Source organism: Calonectris borealis, chromosome 6, assembly GCF_964195595.1.
Source record: "Calonectris borealis chromosome 6, bCalBor7.hap1.2, whole genome shotgun sequence".
Taxonomy (NCBI): Eukaryota; Metazoa; Chordata; class Aves; order Procellariiformes; family Procellariidae; genus Calonectris; species Calonectris borealis.
In genome coordinates this window covers 21,482,879-21,506,742 of record NC_134317.1, presented here as the reverse complement: position 1 = coordinate 21,506,742, position 23,864 = coordinate 21,482,879, and the positions used below count along the sequence as shown (strand labels likewise).

At 37.8% G+C, this 23,864-nt stretch overlaps 1 protein-coding gene across 1 annotated transcript in view; it reads left to right on the top strand.

Annotated features, from left to right (window-relative positions):
- LOC142083560 (sodium channel protein type 1 subunit alpha) overlaps positions 1-23,864 on the top strand; it is a 98,146-nt gene that overhangs the window by 5,760 nt on the left and 68,522 nt on the right. Inside the window, exon 3 of the mRNA XM_075153109.1 lies at positions 20,481-20,799. Coding sequence (XP_075009210.1) covers positions 20,533-20,799 — 267 coding nt within the window. The 5' untranslated portion in view covers positions 20,481-20,532. The remainder of the gene's footprint in view (positions 1-20,480; positions 20,800-23,864) is intronic.

Genomic DNA, 23,864 nt, shown 5'->3' with positions numbered 1-23,864 from the left:
ATTTTTTTTTTTTTTTAAAACTTTAACTATGTGATCCAAATGTTATCCAGAAACTTCACATCTGGGTATTTTTGCCTTCAGCTCAACTTATTTTCTCTTTACATGCACGCTGGGGGAGATAGACCAGGAAGGATGACCCTTTACTATGTTTTCAGGACTTCATATTGTCTCAAAATAAAATTTATTACAAATCTACTACTCTGAATTAATAAAATATTTTATCTGAAACAAAAATTCGCACTCCAAGGAAAATGACCTATGTATTACAATAAAATTCTTCTTAGTCATTTTGGCTCCATCTATGCCGAGAGTAACTAGCATTGAGATAGATACCCTGTGTCTGCAAACGGTCTTGTCCTTAAAAATCTCGTAGCTGTATGCACCCTGTCAAGAGGGTATGCCTTCTGATGTGAGCTAACCCTTGAGTTATGTCTACAAACTCCTTGGGAAACTGCTAACTAGAACAAATGAAAATTGTACCCGGGTCAGCTCTTTTTGATGAAAGGTGATTGTGTCCCCAGATCCAGGAGTATTTCTTACCATTGATTAATACATTGGCTTCTAAGCTGCAGAGCAAACAAAATAAATATTGTTCATGTAAATATATATAATTAAATATGTATATATATATATTTACTTAGAAATAGGCAATAACATTTTATTTTGCAGGGTTTTTTTAGAGTAGGGCTTTAGTATAAGCTAAATAAATTCACAAACTGGAATAACATGTTAATCAAGTAAATATAAAATATTTTAACTTCTGAATTAACAATTGCAAAGGAAACAGCACAATATTGTCTTGAGTGTCCTTTAGGAACAGTTTCTAGTTAGGAAAAAAAAAATCTGAAATGTATAGCTTCTTTTTCTTCCATGAAAGTCAATGTTATGGAGGGACACATCTTCAGTTAGATTGTTTAACTTTAATACTGATTAAAAAATTTAAGTTGTAGTGTAGAAGATCGTTAATCAATACTTACAAGAAATGCAAGACCAATGTACAAAGTATCTTGCTAAATCAGATGTCAAACTGGACTTAATTCAAACCAAAACTTGTTTTATTTCTTTTTAATTATTCTGAATGCTAACATGAAAACCAGTGTACATGAATCATTAAAAATACATTCCTATTTAATGGCAAACTAAATTGAATTTGTTTAACAAAAGGTTGGTAAGACATATATAGGGTCTGAGAAAATGAAGGTATATCAAATATACTTAAAATCTGCTGCAGAAGAGTATACTTTACTCCATAGCACTCTTTTCTGGGACTGGGGAGCTTTGTAAAACTGTATTTACTGACACACCTAGATGAGGAAGGCTTGCCAGATGTTATTTCAGGATGTTTCTCTCTGTTTTGCTGTCTGCTTTTTGATGGGCAAATGTAAAACTGCCTGTAACATTTTATAGAAGCAGAATTTACACCCACCTGGCCTAGAAATATGTGAGAAAATGTTGCAAAATATCTTTATTCTAATACAAAAGCCCATCTCCAGTGATGCCTTTCCACCTCAGCCAATCTGTAAGTCTGTGATTCTGTAATACAAAACCACATCCTAGGAGTGCAGGGTGGAGGATGTCAGTAGCCTATTCATCTATAATAAGGAGCAACTATGCAACAAAATACAAAAAATGAGAATATAAATAGAAATATAGATATAAATATAAATTACAAAAAATATATAGCATATATAAAATACATAAAATATAAAATATTTCTACTAATATAAATATCAACAGAAAATTTGGAAACGCTAATGTAGACACAGTGTTGCATCACCATGTAGGAGGACTGTACCTGCTCTGAAGTGAAAACGTTGTCATATTTCATGAGTGGGACATATAGTAGACAGAAATTTACAGCTTTATTGATATACATGTGCAATGAGATTAGAAAAAAATCTTAATTATTTTGAGTGCCTTTTAAGTAGAATTCCAATTGAAGATTTCTTTCTTCAAATACTTTTAGGTCTTTTTTTTTAATTATTTTTTGAAAATGTTTTTTTGCAACATTAGTAGCAGTGTTTGTTTTACACACAAACTTCAATCCAACCTAGAAAGAACCATTGTTTCCTTTGGTTTGTTAATAACTGCATTTGCTTAGGTTATCACTACGAGTTGAAAATGAGCAACAGCTTAGAAAGGCATGCACATTTTGTTGGTTTTTTAAAAAATCTGTAATTGTTACATGTAATGCCAATCCCAAGGATTCTCACAGTTTATGGGAGTTCTAGGGCTGCAGCCTGGTAAAAGAACTTCTCATCTCTTTTAGACAGTATGTCTGGTAGTTATGACTCTAGGTTATATGCTGCCTAGCTGCTGCACAGGCTGGCTGTGAGTCTGTCACTTGTGAGCATTGACCTCAGACTTGCCCTCTACTTTCCCCTCAAGACAGGTTTCTATACATCTGTGAAGTCTAAATTGAGATTAATCCTGAACCAGCGCTAAATAATATTTCATGGCTCTGCTGGGAGAAACAAAAATGCATACTGGTCAAGAGTAGAGGATGGTAAATGACAAGACTCGACAAGAGAAAGCAAAGTAGCTGATACAGTACCCCCTCTCTTATGTCTGCATGCCTAATTCTTAGACAATAGCTAGCATTGAGTTTCTTGGGGAAAAACAAAAATAAAAAAAAAAAAGCTGGGGAAATATGAATCAATTAATTTTAAAACATGCAGGGGAGTAGTAAACATTCAATTTTATTTTTAAAAGCTATTTCTCTGTTCTGAAAGAGATCTGTCTTCAGTACTTTAAGTACTATTTAACTGTCTGATAGTAATAACAGCATTTTATTCAGAATTTTCTCTCCCCTTTTCTTTGACCTCTTTGTGCATAATATTTCTATGGGTGTTTCAGCAGTGACATTTATTTCTCAGGGTTATATGCTTTGTAGGATTCTGAAATGCAGGAAACTGGTCGGTTTTGGCAATAGTTTTTTTCTCTTCTGTGATTAAAGTAAGATTGACAATGATATAAGGCTGAAATTTCATAAGATAGGTGTAAGCTTATGTATTTAAGTCTATATTCACCTACTTAGGCAAAAAATACAATATGTCTCAAAACAGAGTGGCAAGTATTTCGTATTGACTTTTGTGTGAATTCTTGATTGCTTAGCACTTTGGAAAAGGATGGGTTATGCCTTTAGCTGTCTGTTCAGATAAATTCCAGATATGAAATGAGCCATTTGCTCCCTCTTATGTGAGAAAACATTGTGAAGATGGCTAAATAATGGCTGTGGGTAGTGAAACTGTGATTAACATTATTCTGAATTCCACACAGTATGCAATTTTCCCTTCTCTTTAGAGGTCTGCAGGTCTGTTTTTCTCTGCGTAATGCTTCTAATTCAGATGGCTTTCCTGAAGCAGTAATTATTAACTGCTTTGGGGGATTAAAACAAGACAGATTTTTTCGGTGTGTGTGACATTGATGTGTTATCTCAGTTAAAATACCATATTGCAGTGTTGTAGGGCATATTTTTACTTCTGGAAGTTTCAGGAACTTTGTTCTTAAAACCTTCCTGCTTTCTGGCTCTGTCAGGCTCTAGTTCTGAGTGGATTCCTTCATATTACTCCTCCAAAGTCCACAATTTTGAACTTTAACACCTCTTAAATTCCAGATTCTTACCTGCAAATTGCTCTGTTTTGGTTTGTGTCCAACATTATCTGTTGCCTTGCATACAGGTTGATATTTTTGTATGCCTATAATAGGCAGGCGTTCTTATATGGCATCTAGGACCCCAACCTGTATGTGCTATTCAAACACAAAGAGAAAGGGAATCACTGTCCCTGCCAGCATACAATCTAAGTACAAGGAAAAAAGCTCAGATGGCACAGAGAGAAAGACGACCTTTAAAGTGAAGGAGTAGTTTTGGTAGCTGAGCAGCCTAACCGCTGAAGAGTTTTGGAAGGTATCTTGAAAAAGAAGAGGTTAAAAGGAGGATAATGAGGGAGCTTTGCAGATATTTGTGTCTCCTATATGTGACTGAGAATCTTCTTCGAAAGTACAATGTTGATGTAAATTGAAAATTTCAACAATGGAGTTACATCTAAAAAATGGAATTTGAGATAATGAAAAAAGACTGCAAAGGCCCTCTGAGAGGAAGCCAGTCATCTGTTCTCTGAGAATTTATACAGCAGGATAACATAGCCTAAGCAACTAGATAGAAAATCACCCTGGATATGGGCAGGTTTTGTTTGATAAGGCCAAAGAAACTTTCTTGTTTCTTTGTAAGCGTGATGGAAAACAGAGGCTGTTTAACAGTAATAACTTTGTGGATGGCTAAGACAGACTGTATCTTAGATATGTATGGGGGGGGAAGTGCAGTAAGATTTAGACATAGTCTGGCTCCAAAACTTAGACGAGACATTTGACACATGTAAGAGTCGGATTTATCATGACTGCTAGTAGCACAGACACCACTAACCTCAGCGGCCCTCAGGCTTGGTTGCTAGCCTCTCATGTGCCAAGCTGCTGTGTGAAGCGCTCATAGACTGGGATGAATCACTCCACCTAGAAACTGAAGACACTTACACCAGCAATGGCAATGGAAAGAAGTCTGAAATCGTTAAATCTTGGGTCAATTGGACTGCATATAGGATAAATAGGATGTTTCTGAAGGGAGCTCGGAGACTAAAATAGCTACAGCCACCCATTCTGCCTGCTTTCAACAGGGCCCATGTGGTTTGGACAGCTCTGATGCTATTCTGAAAAGGTAATCTTCAGAGGTATCTAAACCCATTTACCTGCAGCGTGAACACATCTTGGCTGTCTGCTGTCCAGGGCACAAGAACAAAAGAAACTCAAGAGAGACATCTTCCTAGAAAAGTTCAGATATCTGCTGCTGCAAACTTGGAGATTTGCAAGCAACCTGCCTCCCAAATCCAGAAGGACTTCCTATAAAAGTCAATATGGACAGGTTCGTATTGCCTCAGGAGCAGCTTGTGACAGAATGCAGTTGTGGCTGCACACTGTCAAATATAGCCCAGATGTAGCCTAAGAAAAATAAGTAGTAAAATTAAACAGAATCTTAAAATTTCATATTGCGGCTGATAAATCTATGTGCTTATATTTCAAAATAGGCATCTTAAGATTTGATACTGTAATATATCTCACATTTTCACTGAGGTCCTTTTTTCTTAGGGGACATAGTCACTAAGGTGACAGGCTGTGTAAGGTACCTATTCACAGTCTTATGCTTTGGCCATCTGTTATGTATCAGATCATTGTGTTCTCACTGAAAAAAAGCCTCTTGCTCTACACTCTCATCTGTCTTTAACCGTCTTTTACAGTGGTAACAGTTTTGATCTTGACCTTTTTTGGTTTTGGAATATTCTGGATACATTCACCTTTCCCCACTTGCTGGCTTGCTCCAAGCTTCTGCAGTCAACCTGTAGTTCACCCAAGAACTGCCTCATCACCCAGCCCAGCAGAAAGCCTCACTTCACAACCGCATACCTGAAAACCCAGTCCCAATCCTATCGAGCCCCAAACACTCCCCACGTAGCACTCAGCTTCCAGCAAGCCCAGCTGCCTGGGACGGCTGGAGCGGACATGGAGGGAGGGAGCACACTTGCATCTCACTCCCTAGGACCCGTTTACTTAAGAACAATGTTAAGTTCAAGTCCGCCAAGGGCTTGCCAGCAAGGTGAAAAGATTTCATGGAGGAAAAAAAGTTTGAGTAAGAAAAGTTCGAGCAAGAAAAGTAAGAAGAGAGGAAGGGAGAGCAAAAGTTTTGATGACATTTTCATACCTTTTTTTATGACTTTCCTCAGGCTAAATCCCTGCCCCCATCTTCAAGCTTTCCCACTTTGAGAATTGCTGTTTTATAGCAATTATATCCAATGACATTATATGTTTTACGACATTACATGTCATAATGTAAAAAGCATTTTACCGTCCCACAACTTAAAGTATGAGAAATAATTTGCACTATAAGTGCAAATTTTTTGTCACTATAAGTGACAAAAGAGGACCTCTATCATAATGAATTTATAAACATTCTACAAAATTTTTAATAAGTAATTATTGAATGATGGATAATATGTGTATATTTACATGATTTGCAATTTTACTTTTATTAATTTATTAATACTAATATCTCTCGCTCCTATTTTTTTTTTTATGCATTGGTCCTACAGCACTGAAATATCAAAATATGTTCAGAAAAAGAAAGTGCATCTTTTTAGCACATATGAAAGTCAGCTGGTAAAATTTCAGTATGTAAAAGAAAACTAAAGGGAAGTTTTCCTCCAGGTTAATGTACCTACTTTAAGGTAAGACAAAAGAGTTTGAGGTGAAATTACCTTTTTACCTAGCACAAATCAGAATTCTTCAAGATATAAATCAAATATATCAATTAGGTAATAAAACTTACATGCATGAAAGAAGTCAATAGCATGTTTTGAGAACAGCTTCAATAGGATCAAGAGTTCATCTGTTACATTACAAACATACATCCTGATACAATTTGAAACCGTAGAGAGAACCAAGAATTTTAAAAGTAATAAATATGGAAAACTGGATAAACAGGTGTAACAAACCAACTCCTACTCAAAATTGCTAAGCCCTGAAAATTCTTCTGTATCTGTGCTTTTCATAGGCTTTTTCCTCAAAAACAAATTAAGATTTGTTTGATGTCATTTCCACTTACGAATATTAAGTTCCCAGTTTGTGCTTGCCTCATGATCGATGTAACACGATCATTTCTAAGCTGCTTAATTGTGCATGTTTCCCTCAGACTTAAATGTCCTTTGATTCCTTAGGGCCATGACCTACACATTGCACTGATCTCTTCTGTGACAGTGATGTTCATTGTGCAGATACTAAAGACTTGCTTTTCATAACTGGATATTCTTTATATAGTGCACTTATTTTCATTGTTTTGCCCTCTCTCAAGAGCAGTGACAAACAGTTTTAAAAAACCAAGTTTCCTACTTTGGCTTCTCACTGTAAGCTTGATTATACAAATGCATCCAGGTTGTATATATGACACCTGCAGAAACATTACTCAGCTCTCAAGAGTCTGGTACGAAATGATGCCCTGTCTTCAGATGCATTGATCAGACAAGAAGTGTGACGTGCTGAGGAATGCCCCTCTGCATTGTTTCTCAGCTGGGTATACTGTCAATCGATACCTGACTCTGAGACTCTGAGTGGCTGAAGCTTTCTGTCATCTAGTAGGGCTAGAACTAACTTTCACACTGGGTCTGCTCTTAGTGGAGTAAAGAGTTATGGGATAACAATGACTAATCTTATCATTTATCTTCAAACTATTTAAGATATTGCCCTGGACACCCGATGCCAAAATACCAGAATACACTATGACTCACTAATATAAACTAAAAATAACTACTTAGAAAAAGCATTCCAAAACACTTTAATCTCTATTACAACATAAAAAATGACAATTTAGAACACCAAGAAGCAGTTCCAATCACAAATGCAAGAGTACTTTCAGTCATTAAAAAGACAAATGTGTGTTTTTGAATGAGAAGAATAGCTGAAAGTATTTTAATCACCAATCACAAATCCTTTAAAATGAGTAAACTGTTATTTCCCCATCAGAAAAGCTGAGGCTGAAAGAGACGTGGTTTGTCATTACTCAGATCTGCCATTATTTGCTGTGGTCTTCACTATACCATGTTGCTTCTCCTATTTGAGTTCTCATCTTACAGGTGGATCCACATGAACAGATTCACATGTTACAGACCCTGTAATCTATCAGTTTCAATTCAAGACAGAATGCAAGATAGAAACCTTTAAAATTATTAAATATGTTATTACATCATTAGCTTCATTAACATAGTTTAACTGCACATTTGATGTGCACTGAATGATATTCATAGGAACTGCAGATCTCAAGCCTCTTTCCTTTTTATATTTCTGTACTTATATTTGAGAATGGTTTCTTTGCAAAATAATCACTAAATGTGCACTACAATTATATTTTTAACCACATAGCTCAGTAGTATATTTGATAAAGTAAATGTCGCTCGCTTTTTAGTAGATGATCTGATCTTCAGGAAAGTACCAGAAGTGGCTCAGAATTTGAATGACTGAGTGGGTTGCTGCAAAATATGTTATCATTCATGCTATTTTTAAGTATATAGCTATATTTCAGAAATTTCTGATTAATGGTTTTCCATTTTTAAATATCACATGGTGTACAGTGATAATCCCTTAGTTCTGCTACTTTTTAACTTTGTTGTCACCTGCAATACACATTTTATCTGTTTTCTCAGTACACTTAATAGCATTAAGTTCATTATTTTTTAAATGTTCTGGGCTGCCAAACATTTGAAGTCTCTGCACATAATATATTCTTATTTATTTTAAGAAGCACATTTCTCTAATTTTTCTTCTTGACCAACCATAGGATTAAAAATCCCAGAAAATTCCCAAATCCCAACACCACTAGATTTCATAATGTATAATTTTATCACTTCTAGCTTTTGACTGGATTATTTATTATATCTTTACATTCCTATATTTTCAAAAATCAAATTAACATCCTGAACATTTATTGTAGGGTTAGAATATAAAATATTAAATGACTGGAAACTCAACAGCAACTCGAAAGAAAAAAAAAGGTGAAATATTTGCTTTTAAATAAAAGTCAGTGTGGTTAACAGGCTTCATTCAGTGGCTCTCAAGCCACTGCTTCTGCAGAAATACTAATTCCCAGGCTCTGCCTTTCTTTGCAAATCTGAAGCTTTTTACAACAAGGTATTGCTCAAAGCGTGTGGCAGAGGCAGCAGATGCTATTGCTTGTAGTTAAAACATTTAATACCAAAAACTATTTCATTGCTTCTAGGAATTTTCAAGATTTTTTTCCCCTTTATGCAACTGAAAATATCATATAGGACCTTTTTAGATCTCAAAATAAGCTAAACACTGGAGGAAATAAATGAGAATAAAAAACCTGCTGAAATAAATCTTGAGAAACGAGTGGGGACTCTTTTATACATAAAGCCCAGTTCAGCTAGATCTCTTAAAACCAACTGTGATCATTTGGAATTATGCATTACAGCTTATTATTCTGAGATACTTCCTTCTTTTTATGCCTAAACCCTTATAATTACCATACTACGTTTTAATTCATGCATTCTGGGCTAAGATTTCTATACAAAATGCTCTTACAAGTTACGAAGTATCTACGTGAAACTCTGTGTGGATGCTAGGGCTCACCAAGTCTATCGATCTGAATTCAGGCTTCTTGCAAATCCCTCGACATCCCATGAATGTAGGACCTTACGTCTGCCCAGCATCAGCTGTGTGGAATACCGCAAGGGCAGATATGGGTGGCTGGGATTGGTAAACAGGCCTGCGACCCATCCACACGGGGAGTCAACACACCTCTTAATGTCGTCTAGACTTAACTCATTTTTAGCAATTCTTTCTGCGGGCTTGCCAGCTGGGTCAGCCAGCTTCCAGGTTGCTCCACAGGGAAACAGTACAAGCAGAAAGCAAACCTGACCTTTAGCCTTGATCTTAGCATCGCTTCCATTGAGACGTAATCGCAGGATTACAGTTGGCATGTTTGTGAATGGGAGCTGACCAAGAAAATGCATTCTGGTAAGTGGTACGATAACTAAACAGCAAATTAGTGGATGGATTTTGATGAGCTGATGGGGATGACCAGGTGGTGTCCTGATGCAGGAGTTGGGAGTAGTAGACGCAAGATGTTCTCTTTGACCATTTTGAGAAAAGCTGTGTGTGAGAAACAGCTTAAATGACTCAGACCAAACCCCAAAGATTAAGCTAAGAGTTACTAGGAAATTCAGAGAAGTAGTAACGGAGGAGTGGTTTAGTATTTTTACTTTTGGTTTTATCACTTTTACTCTGTTCCAGGTAAAGCACTGTATTAAGGACTTCTGCAAAGTCTCTGTGTCACTTGCTTCAAATGCTGCTTTTCTGAATCACATACTTCAGCTGCTGCTTTTCTAAGTGGTGAGCTGCACACCACTGTCAGAATTGTGAAGCTTTGGGATGAATCTGTTAACACATGATGAGTGTGGCAATATGCACTGGTGCTGGGATTTTAGGATGGCTGCTGAACCATAGGTGTCGTTTGTAGGAAAGGTAGTCTTTGCCTAGGAGATGTGCCAGAGAGACTTCCCAAGGCAATGTGTAACCCACGGCGGGTACATCACCTCAACTGCAAAAGAAGGCAGAGTATGGGAACTAGCTCTACCGTGCTTGCTTGCCTGATTACTAGCAGCAATAATTCTTGGATATTCATGCAAATTACTTTATCTAATACTCAATAGAGTAAATTAACTGTGCAACTATACTACCTCTAGGGCACAAGGTGCCAGGGTTTGAGCACTGTCAGGTCTCAAGACTACTGTCATGTATAGCCATGCCTGGACACAAGATTGAAACATGGTGGCCTCATGAATGTCCATTTAATGAGAACTTTCCAAAATGACATTGGAATTAACATTGTTAATTGAAATTTTGTTGAAAATCAGTTCAAAACTTATCAGGAAATAAGTGAGAGTTGTTTACTTGTTTATTTTTGACCAGGTCTGTGTTTTAGAAGTTTCTTTACAGCAGTGATGTGACTTTTTTTATTCATTGTAAGAAATTTTGAGAGCTATCTGTATATATAAAATAGTTTACGAAGTTAAATAAAGTTGTACCTGCAAGAACAGATACTAATTGTGCTACTGTAAAAAGGAATTGTTAATCTCCTAATAATAAGCCATTTCTCACATAGTATTAGCAAATTATTAATAAGTTGAAAGCAGCCTACTAAGAAATAGCAGAATCCTCTTACTGTTGGTAAAAATGATTGCTCATTTATGAGTTCAGAATCACAAAACTGAAGAGGGACATGTGGGGAGAACTGTAGATGTGTGGCCTTAGCAGGGTCAGAAGTGGACAGTAAAAAAGGATACATTGCCTTGCCTGCATAAACAGCAATAAAAATGCCGTGTGTTTACAGGCATGTGATATATGTTACATGTGTTATATGTTACATGACATTAGCATATAGCATACAAATTATTTCGATAAACACTTAATTCAAATGTAGCCCATGTGTTTGTTGCATCTCATAAAACCTAAGATAGGCTGACGGCTGCAGAAGGGGATGATGAGCACAGGAGCCACACAGAAGTCATGCAGTGGCAATAGCGCTTCCTGGGCTGCAGAGTTGGTTTGTGGTTTGAGCATCTCCCATTCCTTGAGCACACCCTCCTTTCAAGGACAATTTGTGAGATGGATCCCTCACTTTGGGTGCTGCAATGCACTGGCTTAGCATGTAATACCCTGCTTCTAAAACAGAGCCGTGGGGCTGTTACTGCCTCCTCTCTGCACGATGCACAAGCATGTGCTGAAACATGCCTTGGGTGTACAGCGAGTGAAAGCAAGGGGGTAAAGCATAAGAACTTGTTTCTAATATTTAACTGGAGAAAGCTGAAACTCAACTCTTTTACCCTTCATATGGTGTCTGGGTTTCCTGTGCAGTACAAAAAGTATTTACAAGCTTCTACAGTTTTGGTTTTTTATCGCTTCGTAGCAGTCCCATCATTTTGCTTGCAAACCAGCAATTCTTTTGGTTTCCCTAATTACAGTTGATTTTTTCCCATTATCTTGTGTGTTAAATACATTCTTCTTGTCCCCACACCCGCTTCCTTGACTCAGAGGAACCTCAAGAGTGAAATCAGCGAAATTGCTGTTCGGCCTGTTTGCAAGTAAAATACACACATAACTAAAACTGTCAGAAAGTTCTGAAAATGTAAATACTTTTGTCATTACGTCTTTAAGGCTTCCGGTTATAACGTCAGACTGGCCCTTCCATTGACCACATGAGATAGCAAGTACCAGAATGTTGTTAATGGGGTTAAGCAACCCAGAAAGGTCATAATTTAGTAACTTTTTTGAGCATGGAGGTGTCTTTGGGTTTGTTAGCTCTGCAAATTTGACATCATTCCAGGGTATGGAGCAATCGGTTTTCCATCAGCTTTTATTTCTTTTTTCCCAAGTGTGGTAATATGCTAAAACCAGTACTTAAATCTTGTCTTAAGCTCAATTTTACCTTAATGTAAAATGAATCAGCAGCATTATATAATTTACACTGCATAGCCTACATTGCTGTGTTTATTTTTTTAACCGAAGAAAGGCACTATTATGTTTGCTAAGGTAAATGGAAACAGATGTTTCAGACATCGCTTGAGAAAATTAATGTTGAATTAGTAATGTAGATTGACAATAGAAGGGGTCCCTGCTCTGATCAAATGAAAGAAAGCAGAAAGATTGCTACTCTGTACTGCAGTTATTTGCTGCACAAGATACACTGCAGGAACACAGTAAGCATGGAATTCATTCAGCTTGGTAGCAGTCCAGTAGTTCTAACCTATTAAATGTATTTGCTCAGATGGAGTAGTAATGGAGATGCATTGTGACTTGTCCCATTAAAATATTTTTTTCTTTCTATGGAACTGCATAACTAATTTCGTTTTTTCAGCTTTCTAAAATAGAAATGACTTGGTTGCAGTTAATGGAATTAAGCTAGCAAAGCAGTAAGCAGAAGCAAGCTATTTATTTTTAATTGAAAGCAGAGCATAGTAGCTATAGTTTGGTTTAGAGGTACATTAGTTAAATTTAAAAATGTAATGAGAATAGCAATCTCAACAATGCATACATATAGGTATAACTAATAGCGATGAATAAAATGCTCTGTCCACATCATGTGGTCTTTAGATTTACTATAACCAAGAATCAAGGATAGAACTAAGAATCTAGGTATTAGGGGGGAAAAAGCCTGCAGCTACACAAAAGTCTGCTTTGACTGCAGTGGACAACAGTTCCTAGTACAGATAGCTCACAGGGTGCATTCTTGTTTTCCCAACATGGGGGGTTTGCTTGGTTAGTTATTTTGTTTGGGGAAGGCTGGCTTGTTTTATTTTGTCTTATTTTTCAAAACTGAGGCTTGTATTTTCTTCCTGAATTGAAGAAATTAATTGGGAGTGAAGACTAGAAGTAAACCCTCTTCTCCCATAGGTATTGCTAAATTTTTTCTTCTCGGCTATGAATACTCACCTCCGGTGATTTTCAACCGACTCTTCCCAAGTGAATTTATTAGATATAATAGAGAAATAGTTTTAAGAGCAGGGGTCAGAAGCCATGATTGCCTTCCCAAATGAAGGTTTACAATTAAGATGCCAAGTTCATCTTTTCTTGTGGGCTTTCTTTCTATCCCGTTAATCTTTATTTCAATCCTGCATAGTGATGGCAGAGCACTGCAAAGAGAGATCAGATGGTCTGTTGCCTGTGGTAGTGTAAGAGTTTTGCTGATTGATGGAGAATGTGGCTTTGAGTTCCCTGGAGCTAATGACAGAGTTTAGCATAGATACTCATGCAATGAGATGTAAGCTAAGCAATTATACAACAGCATGGATATCATAGGCGTTAGCTATATTTCCTATCTCTGTCTGTTCTGCTTTCTGGCTGTTGGGCAGCCTAGACTGGGGCACTAAACTGCCTTCTTAAATCACATAGCTACCCTTGGCTGTTTGCAAATCTGTGGCAAACTAAATAGTCATCCTCTCCCCTCATCACTCCCCTTCTGTAACTCTTTCCCTGTCCCAATAACCTTGCTTGTGTATCAGCTTAGGTAATGGAAATACCTAGCTGCAAAGCATGGACTTTCACTTGAGCTAGTATATGCTATTTGATTGCTTCCAGTATTTCAGATAATTCATTTATAGCTCAGTGCATATGTATGTATCCTATTCTGATGTCTGCAGTATTAATGTACCTACCCTTTATTTAAAATTAATATGCATTAAATAGTTAGCCAAGTCCAAGTAATCTAATGCAAGCAAGTCCTTGTGTCCAGACCTGCGTTATCCATGCTGAGAGGGAACATCAAGAATCATAGAATCATTAAGGTTGGAAAAGACCTCTAAGATCATCGAGTCCAACCGTCAACCCAACACCACCATGCCCACTACACCATGTCCCTAAGCGCCTCATCTACACGTCTTTTAAATACTTCCAGGGATGGTGACTCAACCACGTCCCTGGACAGCCTGTTCCAAGGTCTGACCACTCTTTCAGTAAAGAAATTCTTCCTAATGTCCAATCTAAACCTCCCTTGGAGCAACTTGAGGCCATTTCCTCTCGTCCTATCACTTGTTACTTGGGAGAAGAAACCAACACCCACCTCGCTACAACCTCCTCTCAGGTAGTTGTAGAGCACGATGAGGTCTCCCCTCAGTCTCCTCTTCTCCAGACTAAACAAAGATGGTGAAAAAAGATACGGGAGAATCCTATTATCTGTCTGGTAATACGCATGTTTCCCTTATAAAGCTGCCCATGAGAATTAAATTTATTTTTATATATGAGCTACAGGGAGTCATAAAAAGTTGCATAATCCCAATATTCTAACCTGATTTCTGTCCTTCTGCCAAGTGTGTTGCTTTGGATATCCTACCTACCTTTGCTACCTGTGGTAGCCCTAAAATAGAGATAAGCAGGCCAGATACAGGCTTGGTTCTGTGAAGAAAGGAACACGGGTTTCTCCTTAGCTAAGGCCTCACATACAAAACTGCAGTAGACAGCCACATTCCTCTCTTCCCACAAATCCACACTTATTCTGTATTACGAAGTCAAGAATCATAATGAGTAGTTGATAAATCAAAAATAATGAGAAACTGTGCCAGTAAAAAATGAGAAGTAATATAACATAGAGATTTGGGCTCTGTGAGTTTACATGTAGATTCACTGGTTTATATTTATTTTGCAGTAGCTGTGGTCTGTTAGTTGTGCCTTGAATCAGCCAGGTGACGTTCCCTGTGCATATCACTGATAACCTTGCTAATATCTAATTAGTCTCTTTACAAAAATGAAGTTACCAATGTTACATCATTGCATCTAGAGCATTTCAAAATAATAATGCTACTGTTTACTACTCTGATGCTTTTTCAAAATACTAAGATGCATGATTTTTAATAGAACTGATTTGTTAGTTTATGCCAAAAGCAAAAACATAATGTGTGTCACAGGGCAAGGGCAAAGTGAAGGGCAAAGATTAAATTCGGCTTACTCTAGCAAAATTCTCTTGCCTGAGTTTTCCCTTAGCAATCAGGTTCACAGTGCTGGAAAGTACAAGGAAAAAGCAGTCTGTACAGACATTTAAGGGTGCCTTCCTGAAATTCAAATGGAAATTAATCAGGCGGTGAAAACAGTCCAGTTTCATTTGCTAATATCTTAAGATTTGATTTAATGTCATTTTTATTTTCTGTTAGTGGTGAGAGATGACTTATTTCTTACATCACCAAGTGTAACAAAACATATTTTGTGATGTATATAATGAAGAGTCCTGTGAGTCATTAATTCTGCAAGTAGCAGTGCAAAAGAAAGTGCAGTGTATTTGTTGAAAGATTCATGTGCATTTCTCTTTTGCACTCATCTTTCTACTTCGTCTTGGACGCACATTCACATCCAGCAAACCAGAGCTGCACTATCTCAGATCGCATCATGTAGCAGTGTACGAATCTAGTCTCAGTGGCCTTTCATCAAATTGAGAAATTGGAGAATACAAAAAAAAAATGTGGGACAGGGGAGGTATAAGTATTAATTCACTATTACTTCCAAAGTATGCAAAGTTTTACCTACAAAAGTAAAGAACAGAAATTATTCTCTAGTTATTCTCTAGCGTATATTCTCTAGTTCATGCCTGTCACATGTTTATCTGTGCGTGACATGACTAGGCCAACGGAAGAGCAAAAATACCATTCTGGTCTATTCACCGTGTCTGTACATTAGAAACATGTTCACATCACTCAGCACCTGCAGTGTTAACCATAGAAGAAACTGAACATCTACGTAGTATGTTCTAGAAAACATGGCACATTACTACATGGTAAATCTGAAAAGCTATAGCTTTTTTAAGTTAATCATATTGCTATATTAATTGAATAAAATTAAATGCTGGCTAATATTAAAAGTTATAGTGCTGGAAATCTTGGCACCTGAAGGATGGAGGGAGAGGCAGGAAAAAGATTGGGTTTTAGGGATCAGGTTTGATTTCAGCATTTGGATATAAAGGTGATCATGGAAGGCTTTATATAGGTGTTTACATAGGTGAAAGTATAGAGCTGAACCAGATCTGTTGTACAACAAGCATTGTTGGAACTGGTCTGTTACGATCAAATTTCTAGCACATAGGCTCCAATGGAACTTCAACGTCTCAACGTTCATTATATTCTGTGGTAAATGGAAGCTAAATTTTAATTCATGAATGTTGTCACAGAAGATCAAACATCAAGCATGTTACAGTTTTAGATTTAAGCGTATGGATAATATAAAGAAATTAGCTTGCTAAAGTTTAGGTATTTGCAGTACTCTAGTTCTACATGTATGCTAAGGTCCTCCTGTCCAAACTCTCCAGAAACTCTTGTCACTATTTGCTATGAAGGCATGAAGAACATGAAAGCTAACAGTAAACCAGATGCTTAACAGGTTAGGAAATAATGTTCTTGTTCACACCTGTCTCTTTTTCAGAGAGTTAAGTATCATCTAATTGACTTCTTCAAAGGCTAGTGTGCAATTGGTTTGGAATCACTGTTAGACAAGGCACCACCTCTCCATCTATTTGCCAACATGTTCCTTTATTTTGCCTAGAAAATCTATTTAAGTGAAATTTGAAGACTCTGTAAATTTGCAGAAACTCTGTGGATATTTGACACCTCGAGTTATTCTCTAAGTATGTGTAGATCTACAACTACGCAAGATGTACAGTAGATCACATCCATCAGGGAAGTGCTGAACCAATTGCATGTATATTGCCCAGATGGTCAGTGTGTGCTTAGCTAATCCAGTGTAGCTCTGGATGCTTCAGACTTAATATGGATGGGCAGATCAACTGTGCATTGTGCAATTACACAGATGCAGCTGAGTAACTTCAGACTTACTCTGCATGTGGTTTACAGATGGTCCATCCGCACAGAGTATATTGAGTGTGCTCTGGAATTATCTGGCTTACAACAATGTATAATACAAAGTATATATAAATATATTTTGCCCGGGAAATTTCAGAAGAAACAGAATGATTCTATTCTTAAATGTTCTGAGTACCTTATTTTCCAAAATTTGAAATGTTTTGCCTACTGATACGCTGCTCAGAAGAAAGTCACTCAAACACAATTGGAGATGAAGAAAGAAAAAAAATCTCATTCACTTCAGAAGGAGAGTAGGAAAGAACTTAGTAAGGAATCTATATTTTGTGTATTCTTATATTCTTTCCTCTGTTGAATTGCTGGCCTGGTATCAATTGTTATCCATCCCTTACACAGATAAGTGAGAAAAAATTCATCAGCTGTAATAAAGGAAATACAAACCTTTCAGTTAACCACTGTGATATGACACATGGAAGTGATTTGGGATTAAGAGTGTATGGAATTCTGTATGTATTTAATATTGACTTTTAAATTTGTAGAAGACTTCTATTTGCAATTCTGAAGACTTATAATCGTGGAAATGCATGAAGAAAAGGAAAATGTATCTGGAATATCATCCTCTAATCTGTTAAGTAGAGGATAAAAAGTATTAATCTTCATAAAGTCTCCTGAAACGTTTTGTTAAGTACACCCTACATAGATTTAGATATATCTAAAGGTATGTATCTGGCTAGCTCCATGTACATTTGACAGACCTGAGAACATTCTAGGATTAATTATAGAAAAATAAAGTAATGTTCCTTTCTACAGAAAAAATACAGGTATTATTAGAAAAGCCCACAGCATTTGCCGTTTTTAAACTCCGTATGTAAACACAGTAGCCGAATCAACTGTTTTTGCAACGTAACTAATGGCTGTGAAGTAGCTTGTTTCTGTGCCCCTGCAGGCAAATCCTGCAGGCTTACCTCCTTCTTCTGCCTGCCGGCTCAGGACACTCAGCGGAACTAAAAGATGATCCCGACAGAGTACCGTAGGGTTTCAGAGCTCATCTTTGCTGACTGCTTGCTGGCTGTCCATTTCCTTCCTCTTCAAAACATGAGATCGCCCTTGCTGCTGCCCGGCACCTCCCCCGCACTGCGCCACGAGTCGTTTGGCTTGCTGTGCCCTCGCGGGCCACCATGGGAGGGAACACCGAGTACCATGGGGTTTTTGGATAATGAAGAGATTTTTCAAAGGAAAAATGGCAAAGGGGAAACCAACCTCCTGGGTCTCACGGGGAGGGGGAGAGGGAAAGACAGACATGGCTGTGTAGCCTCATTTGCTGGTGCCCATGGGGATTATGGAGAGGAGAGGAGAGGAGAGGAACCGAGCCGAGCCGAGCCTTCGTTCCTTCCTTTGTCAAATAAGCTGAGCAGAGAAGAGAGCCTGCCTCTCTCTCGAGTATCTGCATCCCCCTGAAGCCCACAGAGCAAGTGGTATCCACCTACAGCTGTGGCTCTCATAATATCTGAATAGTGGCTTAGTATGAGATCTGTTTCCCAAATTATGGTACCACTTACGGGGATCAGTTTGGGGATCAGTTTTTTCTCCTTCTTTTCCAGTATCCACAAGGTGTGATTGAACATTAAGAAATAATGTCAGAGTGTAAAAACTGTGAGTTTATAACTGTTCAGTAGTTGAGAGACTGAAGAGTCAATTCCCAGAATTAAACAGAACCACAAAATGGGGAGCTGGGGGATGTCCGGAGGATGCTCTCTATGTGGAGGAAGAGAAGATTTTAAATCCTTGTTGGTTGAGCTACACTTTCTTACATCCTTTTTCCTCCTAATGGAGAAGGAACAGGGTGATTCCAATTCCTTTCAGGATTAGAAAGACGGAAAAGCTTTAGAGAACTGTTTTTGGCATGAGTCTACACTATGCATGGGTCAATACTTTGTGTTTTCGTAGGAGATTAGTTCCCTTTAGTTTTTTACAGTGACAAATCTGCCACCTCGATTCTTTAGAAGCCATTCTTCTGATTGTGGGTGATGATTCTATACATCCAAGTGAAATGGATTTTTCTGAGAAATCAAGAAAATTTGGATTATAGAGCCCATAAGCACTTATTTTATCCACTATATACCACTACTCAATGCATATGTATGATTAAGATGTTTGTGCTCACCCTGGCATTAATGATCTAGAGGATTTGGGGTTTATTACTTAATATATTTTAATGACATTCTCTTTCATTTCCCAGCTATGGTTTTCTTCTTCTGCCTTTATTTCTCATCTAATTTCTTATTCTCCTTATTGACTTAATAGAAAGCTGAACCATATCTATATTTGCTTCCCTTCCTACTCCTTTCCACATATTCTGTTCTTCCATCTATTTTTCTTTGTTTTCACCTCTGCATTTTTATACTGCTAATCTTCCAGTCTTCCTATTTTTTCCTTTTCACATTCTTCACTTTCTCCCCTAATTATTTCTATATTCACTATGGTCTCCTTTGTTTCCATTTTTTGCTCTATTTTCCTCATCTTTTTCAGCTTCTTTCTATAATTCCTGGTTTTGTTTGATACGTTTCCCCCCAACCATCTCTTGTATTCTTACTGCTCTGTCATCCCGTATCTCTAGCTTATTTCAATGAGTACTGACCTGTATTGACCCTTAAGTCTCAAGAAAGGCTGACTGACCATTTCACAAGGACCCCAGCAATGGGTGGAGACTGCAAATACCTCTTTACATTCAGGCATGAGGGATATATGCGCCATAGTGTGCCCAAATACACATTTCATCTGTATGTCTGATGTCATCAGAAAATTATTCAGAGCATGAAAGATGCCAGATCCATAGTTTTAACAGGACTTCCCCCCCCCCCACCCCGTCAGGTTTATTTTCTCACTTGCAATATATAAATAAATATGTATATTAGAATACTTCCAGAATTATCCAGTTACAGCTATTGAATAAAGAACCAGATATATAGTAACAGTTAAATTGAAATAAAAATAGGCAATTGTTCTTCTTGTTATCTAGAATAACTACCCATACAAAAACTTATTTGGAACCACTACTTTACTACCTCATAATACGCAGATTTGATTTTTATTTGTTTAATAGGAATTCTGATTCTACAGTGCTTGTTTTCTGATACTCTTGCTGAACTCAGTGGAAATTTCTGCATTAGTCTGATGAACTGTGCTATTTATAGTTACCAATATAATCCTGACTGATTCCAGAGGAATGTGGAGTGATTTTAAGATAATTAGAGTTATGAGGAAAGAATGTATCTGATTGTTCTTAAGTATCACGCTTTTCCTTATTTGGAGCAAAAGATCATTATAGTCCTAGAGTTGAAAAATTATTGCAGTTTATATAACTAGCATAAGAACCACGCAAGTGTCTCTTACAAAGGTCAAACCACCAACTAAACTGCTTATTTTATTTTCCTTCACATAATTTTCAATACTGTGTATTTGAACATTCCAACAAAGCATAAATAAAACCACTTAAAAATAAATGTTGTATCTTTCTTACTTGGTGATTTTAACATGTTTGTTTGAATTTTATTTTCTGTTTTCTTTTAGTATTTTCCTATGCAGAAGAATAAATGGTAATTAAAATGTGCAGGATGAAAAGATGGAGCAGTCAGTGCTTGTACCACCAGGACCAGACAGCTTCCAATACTTCACTAGAGAGTCTCTTGCAGCTATTGAACAACGCGTGGCTGCAGAAAAAGCTAAGAATTCTAAACAAGATCGTAAAGACAACGATGATGAAAATGGGCCAAAGCCAAACAGTGATTTGGAGGCAGGAAAAACACTTCCGTTTATATACGGCGACATACCCCCAGGAATGGTGTCTGAGCCCTTGGAAGACATGGACCCATATTACATCAATAAAAAAGTGAGTCTAATATCAATCCTGTTCATATGCCAGCATTTGGAGTGTTTTATCATGTTCATTTCATTTCCGTGCAGTGGGTATTATAGCTTGTTACTTCAGTCTGTTAAGTGGCAACCATATAGGAAAATGTCATTCTAATAATGTGGAAACAGTTGAGCATTGCTAAAAGGACTAGGTATACAACAAGAGCAGAAAATGTTTGATACTAGTGATACATATACATTCTACCTTCCAGAAAGTTAATAAATAAATATTTAATATCTTCTAGTTATAAAAAGTTGATTTAGCTAATGTTTGGTTTTAGAACACATTTACTCTCTGCTCTTGGCACACTGGTCCTCCTGCTTTATGTGAGGAGGAATTTTGCAGTAATACTATTTTTAACATTAAATTAATCAAATTGGCAATAAATGTAACATTATGACTGATTCTATAATATGGTTGTGCAATGGATGTAGCAGGGTATAAATACATAGCATGAAAATCTAGGCTTCTATTCACTGTTCTCTAAATCATTAGCAAAGTGCCCACTGTCCTCTATGGCACAGGACAGAATCCATCATCCTTAATGGTTATTTTCATCCTTTTCTTTTCATTTACATCAAAATTTATTCCTTTGATATAATTGAATTTATATCAAAGGAACATTTATATCAAAGCTGAAACATAGTATGTTGTCTTTGATTATAAGCAACATATAATACCTATACAAATGTGTGTATATATGATAGATGACATACTTTGCAAACTTTAAAAAAGTGAAGATATATTGAAACTGAGTACACCAACACACCACACTTTCTCTAAGGTTCTTCAGATTTAAAACTGACTTCATGAACCAATGCATAGTACATTTTGTTCCCAGAAATCTGCTTTGATAGCAAATTCTTAGGAAATTTATGGAATAAATAGAGGAACACATGGATAAGCAGAAAACATCATAAAGATAGTGTAAAACTGATTTTAAACTTTCTGGTGGAACTGGCCTTGAGCAGCTCTGGAATACTTTCAGGATGATTCTGTTGCACAGCCCATATAAAGTAGAAAAGGTTCACAGTTTATAGTGATAGCTAGCTTGAGTGATACTTTAATTATTAGATACTGTGATTATGAAAACTCTATAAATATCAAGACAGGAGTTATTTTGATTTTCACAAAGTGCTGTGTTCTAAGTGTCTTTTAGCTTGCTAAATTTCATGTGATTTATGAGTCCTATTTTGACACGAGAGAAAATACTATGTGAAAGAACAATATTTTTATCTTTATTATTTGATGCCTCTGAAAAAGCCTTTATCGGCCATTCACAGTGTATAAAGATTTATCTTTAAATCACAGTTCTACTTTTACAAAGATAGAAGATGTGTTTCTATAAAAGCAGGCCTTGTAGAGTTCTGTACTAATTGTGTCTGTTCATTATACAAAATCACATGTAATTATATCCCTACCTGCCCACAGCTCATCCTGGACCTTTATAGTCAAATCAGTCAATCTTGTGTGTCTTACAGTGAAAACAGATACATGCTAGGTATGACCTACAGGTACGTTTCTAGAGCCCTGAGAAATGGAAGACCCTTTCAGTTCCCTTCACAGACGGAGCTGAAAACTTACTACATCAGCCAGGTCTGATGACAGAGTTGCAAGAAATGGAGTGAACCAGCTGAACATATTCAACCAAGTTTCTGTAATATTTGAAAGGATGAATCTTTTTATTTGCACACTAAATATCTTTTATGGGCGAGTCATGTACCCGCTGGGGTTCTCTTCTTTGTGCTGAAGTCCACACATCCTCTCTATGCACGTGCTTTAATCTTCTACAGGACAGGAATAGAAACAGCCCTGTCAGTCAAAGACAAGACAAAAATTTCTCATCCACTACGATCCTCTCCATTTTTTCTTCCTTCAGTAGGAGGAAAATAGACTTTCCTAACAGAAGTCTAACATCAGTAATTTGACTTTAAGATATCTAATTCCTAGATTTTATTTAGCTGTGTGTGAATTCTGGAAAGACTTTTCATAGAATCATAGAATCATACAGGTTGGAAAAGACCTCTAAGATCATCGTGTCCAACCGTCAACCCAACACCACCATGCCCACTACACCATGTCCCTAAGGGCCTCATCTAAACGTCTTTTAAATACCTCCAGGGATGGTGACTCCACCACTTCCCTGGGCAGCCTGTTCCAAGGCCTGACCACTCTTTCAGTAAAAAAATTTTTCCTAATGTTCAATCTAAACCTCCCTTGGCACAACTTGAGGCCATTTCCTCTTGTCCTATCGCTAGTTACTTGGGAGAAGAGACCAACACCCACCTCGCTACAACCTCCTTTCAGGTAGTTGTAGAGTGCGATGAGGTCTCCCCTCAGCCTCCTCTTCTCCAGGCTAAACAACCCCAGTTCCCTCAGCCGCTCCTCATAAGACTTGTGCTCCAGGCCCTTCACCAGCTTCGTTGCCCTCCTCTGGACGCGCTCCAGCACCTCCATGTCCTTCTTGTAGTGAGGGGCCCAAAACTGAACACAGTATTCGAGGTGCGGCCTCACCAGTGCCGAGTACAGGGGCACGATCACCTCCCTATTCCTGCTGGCCACACTATTTCTGATACAGGCCAGGATGCCGTTGGCCTTCTTGGCCACCTGAGCACACTGCCGGCTCATGTTCAGCCGGCTGTCAACCAGTACCCCCAGGTCCTTTTCCTCTGGGCAGCTTTCCAGCCACTCTTCCCCAAGCCTGTAGCGTTGCCTGGGGTTGTTGTGGCCGAAGTGCAGGACCCGGCACTTGGCCTTGTTGAATCTCATACAGTTGGCCTCGGCCCATCGATCCAGCCTGTCCAGGTCCCTCTGCAGAGCCTTCCTACCCTCCAGCAGATCAACACTCCCGCCCAACTTGGTGTCGTCTGCAAACTTACTGAGGGAGCACTCGATCCCCTCGTCCAGATCATTGATGAAGATATTGAACAGGACCGGCCCCAAAACTGAGCCCTGGGGAACACCGCTCGTGACCGGCCGCCAACTGGATTTAACTCCGTTCACCACAACTCTCTGGGCTCGGCCGTCCAGCCAGTTTTTTA